Consider the following 4781-nt stretch of genomic DNA (forward strand, 5'->3'; position numbering starts at 1 on the left):
CCTAAAACTGACAGGCACACAAAAGCTGTGGGGATGGGGGTGCCCCAAAGGCTTGGGGTGCTCCAGAGGGAGAGAGTCCCCGGAGAGTACCCAGGGGTGCAGGCTTCCCCCAAAGGCCATAGGGGTGCTCAGGGGACTAGGGCTGCCCCAGGATTATGGGGGGGCTAGAGGGGGTCCCCTGAGTCTGTGGTGCTGGTGTGGGGGCACAGCTTCGCCTGGCGGCGCGCATTGGCTTGTAACAGCCCGGCACAGCCAGGGTGGGAGGGACACAGGGCTCTGCTCTGGGGGGTCCCCAGCAGCACCCTGCAAGAGGAGCAAGCCAGCCCCACAGTGCCCCTGTGCCCCCTCAAAACCCCGGCACCAACCCCCGCTCTATCGATGGGGAAACTGAGGCACGGAGCCCTGCCCTGCCTTGGCCCACCAGCCTTCCTGCCAAACCCCTCCACGGCCCTGGGGGGGCTCTGCTCTCCCAGGAGTACTGCAGCACCCGGGGGGGCCTCAAAGGGGAGCCCCCCATCTGCTGGGGGGCAGGGGACAAGGTGGGGACCCTTGGCTGGACACCCTCGGAGTGCATCACTGCATTGGGATACATGCACACCTGGGTGCACCCCAATGTCACCTGCTGCCGGGTGGCCTGGGACACCCTGGGGCAGGAGGATGGCTGCGGTGCTGGGGGCTTCCCCCCCGCCCCAGGGAAGGCGTCCTGGGGGGAGCGGGGAAGGGTCCCTTCTGGCTGTCACTTCCCCTTCACGCTGGGAGAAGGTTTTGCAACATTGCTTCCTCCCCGGGCGGCATAAAGCGGGCGGCAGAGGGAAGGGGCTCCAGGAGGTGGCACGGCAGCGGGCGCAGGTGAGGGACCCTCCGGCTGGCCTGGCGGGACCCCCAGGCCTGGTGCTGCCCTGTGTCCCACCAAGCTCTACACCGGAGCCTTTTGGGGGTGACGTCTGGATTCATCCCGGTGCCTGAGTGCTCCCCGGTGAGGACCCGCTCAGGACAGGGAGAAGACCCCGGAGTTGGGGGGACGGCGAGGGCAGTGAGTGGTGAGTCCCCGGGGTGATTGGGGATTTCCTTGAGCTTCGCCGGCACCCCAGCACCCAGCTGAGCCCCCTCGCATGCGGGGTGGGCCAGGCTGGGGGCTGGCGTGGGCTGCTCCGGCTGCCCGAGGGGCTGCCTGGTGTGTGTGTGGGGGGTGGAAGATGGCAGGTGGGGGCGCACAGGGCTGTGCTCGGGGCTCATCGGGGGTGTAAACCCCCCATGGTCCCCAGGGACATCGGCCGTGGGTGCCCCAGGGGGAAAGCATCCGCTCCTGTTTCCTTGCACAGCAATGAGCCGGGAGGGTGCTTCCCCATGGCATGTCCCTCCTTCCTCCCCAAGGGGACCCTCAGGGCCACCCCGGTGTCCTCCAGCCCTTCCAGGGTCAGGAGGTGAGATGAGGTGCAGCGGGGGTACCTGTGGGTGGAGGATACCCAGTCCCGGAGGAACTGCCAGGATTTTGGAGTGGGGAGGCAGAAAGAAGCAGCCAAAAATAGGCTGAGCGGAAGCGCTAGTGTCCGGCTCTGCCCCGTGCCTGTGGTGGCCCCAGTCGGGGGGGCCTTCTCCCATAGGCACCAGCAATGTCCCCAGCCGTGGTCCTCCAGGGTGCTGGAGCATCACCACCCCAGCATCACTGCAGGAGTGGGGCTGGCAGGGAGGGGTTTTTCTGGGCAGGGGCACTGGCCCAGCTGCAGCAGGGAATCCCCACTGGGCAGAAGGGGAAAGTTGCCCCCAGGGAGGGTTCGGGTTCAAACAGGGCCAGCTCAGGGCCCAGGGACTCCTCAGCACCCCCAAGCATCCCTGGCATCACCAATCCCTGGAGAGGCTCGGGGGCTTGGAAATGGGGCAGAGGGGTGAAACTGGAGTGAGAGTCTGGATCCATACTGGGAAAAGGCTGAAACCCAATGGTTTTGGGGGAGGCAGGGACAGAGCAGGTTGTCCTGCACAGGAGACAGGAAGAGCGACTGTCAGCTGTGATTTCCCCATTGCGGTTGAGTACAGGGGACATGGGGATGCCCGGCAGCACCCAGCTGAGCAACAGGAAAACCAGAGAAGTGTAATATTTCCAAAGCCACCTGCAAAGAGTGACATGTCTTTCCGTCCGGGGCGTGAAACCACTGACACAGGGACGGGACTGGGGCAGGGGAAGAAGGGCATGAAACCACCTTTGGACTGTCTCGAGTGCCACCTGCCCCAGGCACTGTGACTGCAGCCTCACCGCTGGCTGGGGTGGCAGGAGGGGGCAGCTCCAGCCACGATGCTTGAGGGGACGGAGAGGCTGGAGGGATCCAGAGGTGCTCGAAGGACTTTGGAGGTGCCTGAGGGACCCTGAGATGCCTAAAGAGCTCAGAGGCTTTTGAAGGACCCACACAAACCATGTGGACCCAGGGATGCTGGAGGGGCCAGGTCTCTCCTGGAGGGACGTAGTGCTGCATTGATGGGGGCACCCCCCAACTGGAGAAGAGGTGGCTGGTCTGGGGGGGAACCCCTTCCTCCATGGGGGACAGGGAAGGAACAGGTTTGGGGTGAAGTGGAGCAGACTGAGGGGTGCTGGGGGTGTTGTACAAGGGGATGTATGAGGGATGGTGTCCACCTGCAGCACTGTCCATTACCTAGCACAGCATGGATACAGTGGAATGATGGAGGGGGGCTGCCCGCTGGCTGGGAGGGGACCTGGGGGGCAATGGAGATGCCAGGGGACCCAGAAATGCTGTCACCCCTGGTCCACACCACCCTCCCACCCCACACTCAGGCTGCTTTGTGCTCCACAGGCAAAATGGAGTCTTTGTCCTTCAGTGGGGATTTCTTCAGCTTATTCCCCTTCAACTACACCTACGACTACAGCACGGCCATGCCCGACACTGCTATCTCCTCTGCCCCGTGCCGGCCCGATGGCTCTGTCCTCAACAAGTACCTGGTGGTGGTGATCTACTGCCTCGTCTTCATCCTCAGTGTGGTGGGGAATGGGCTGGTGGTGCTGGTGGTGACCTCCAGCCACACCAACCGCTCTGTCACCGATGTCTACCTGCTCAACTTGGCTGTGGCCGACCTGCTCTTCGCCCTCAGCCTGCCGCTCTGGGCTGCCTACCGAGCCCATGAGTGGGTCTTTGGCACCGTGATGTGCAAAGCCATCTCTGTGCTGCAGGAAGCCAACTTCTATAGCGGCATCCTGCTGCTGGCCTGCATCAGCGTGGACCGCTACCTGGCCATTGTCTACGCCACTCGGGCCGCCACTGAAAAGAGGCACTGGGTGAAGTTTGTCTGCTTGGGCATCTGGGTCTTCTCCGTGCTGCTCTCCTTGCCCGTGCTACTCTTCCGTGAGGCTTTCACCTCACCAGGCAACGGCACCGTGTGCTACGAGCGCATTGGTGGCGAGGACACAGCCAAGTGGCGGGTCGTGCTGCGTATCCTGCCGCAGACCTTCGGCTTCGCCCTGCCCCTCCTGGTGATGCTCTTCTGCTATGGCGTCACCATCCACACCCTCCTGCAGACCAAGAATACCCAGAAGCAGCGGGCCATGAAGGTCATCTTCGCCGTGGTGCTGGTCTTCCTCATCTGCTGGCTGCCCTACAACATCACGCTGGTGAGCGACACCCTCATGAGGACACGGGCCATTGCTGAGACCTGTGAGAGGAGGAATCGCATCGACGCGGCCCTCTCCATCACACAGGTCCTGGGCTTTGCCCACAGCTGCATCAACCCCATCATCTACGCCTTCATTGGGCAGAAGTTTCGCAACAGCTTCCTCAAGATCCTGGCTCAGCGTGGGCTCATCAGCAAGGATGCTGTGGCCCGCTACGGACGCACCTCCTACGCCTCCACCTCTGGCAACACCTCCACCACCCTCTGAGTCCTGCTAGGACCTGACCTTTGTGGCTTCCAGCAGGTTCCAGCACCCCATGCACCCCAGCATCCTCGCCCAGCTCCCTGGGACACGGGCAGTGGTGCCACAGGGATGGGCAGGGCCACCACTGGATGCTGGACCCCAGCTGAAAGGGGGCTTGGGTGGCGAGGGGGTAGGACCCCATTGCTAGGGGAGTGATGCCAAGCACTGCCCACCCTCCCTGCTCTTTGGGACAGAGCAACTCCGCTGTGGGCATGGTGTTTGTGGCCAACGGCCATCCAGCAATAAAGCAGTTAGTGGGTTTGTCACCCAGATCTGGCTCCTCTTTGCCACAGGGAGGGAGATGGTGGAATGGGGCCATGGCACATCTCTGGGGATGGTGGGTCCTGAGCTCCCCACCTCAGTGCCAAGGCAGTGGTGCCAGCTGAGCCTGGCGAGGTGTGGGTAACCCTGCTTCCAGGCCAGGGAAGTGCTGTTGCCCAAGAGGCTGTTGCAGAGGGTTTGGCATTCTGTGCATCCCCAATCCTGGGTCTCGCTCCCTGCAGCTGTCCAGCCAGGTCCTGGCACTTCCCTGGCATGGGGTTCTCTGGGCGGTGTCCTTTGTCCCACCTGGGGACAAAGCCACCCCTTTTCTGACCCCAATCTGAGCCCCAGTGGAGCAAATCACTGCAAGATCCCTGGCAGCCTCTCACTGACACCAAGTCAGCCCTGTGACCTCTGCCCAAAGGGTGCCAGCACCCAGGGCACCCCGTGCCCCCCCCAGTGCTGCGGTGCCAGGACATTGTTGTGCAAAGGGCTGGGAACCTGCCCCTTACACAACTGGGCTGGGAACCTGTCCCTTACACAACCAGGATGTTTCCGCCCCAGCTTGGGCAACTGGGGCTGGCAGGGGTGTGGGGCAGAG

General features: G+C 63.2%; 1 protein-coding gene across 1 annotated transcript; it reads left to right on the forward strand.

Moving 5' to 3' along the window:
* Positions 1-794: 794 nt before the first annotated feature.
* On the forward strand, positions 795-4170 carry LOC104127599 (C-X-C chemokine receptor type 2-like). Its single transcript, XM_009640287.2, has 2 exons — positions 795-1040; positions 2805-4170. Exon 2 carries the CDS (start codon positions 2810-2812, stop codon positions 3881-3883), a length of 1074 nt encoding a protein of 357 aa, XP_009638582.1. The 5' UTR covers positions 795-1040; positions 2805-2809; the 3' UTR covers positions 3884-4170.
* Positions 4171-4781: the final 611 nt, after the last annotated feature.

Source organism: Egretta garzetta, unplaced genomic scaffold (assembly GCF_000687185.1).
Source record: "Egretta garzetta isolate BGI_Z169 unplaced genomic scaffold, ASM68718v1 scaffold186, whole genome shotgun sequence".
Lineage (NCBI taxonomy): Eukaryota > Metazoa > Chordata > Aves > Pelecaniformes > Ardeidae > Egretta > Egretta garzetta.

Excerpts from the sequence above, each read along its gene's own strand:
- LOC104127599 (XM_009640287.2), top strand. The coding sequence starts at position 2,810 with ATGGAGTCTTTGTCCTTCAGTGGGGATTTCTTCAGCTTATTCCCCTTC.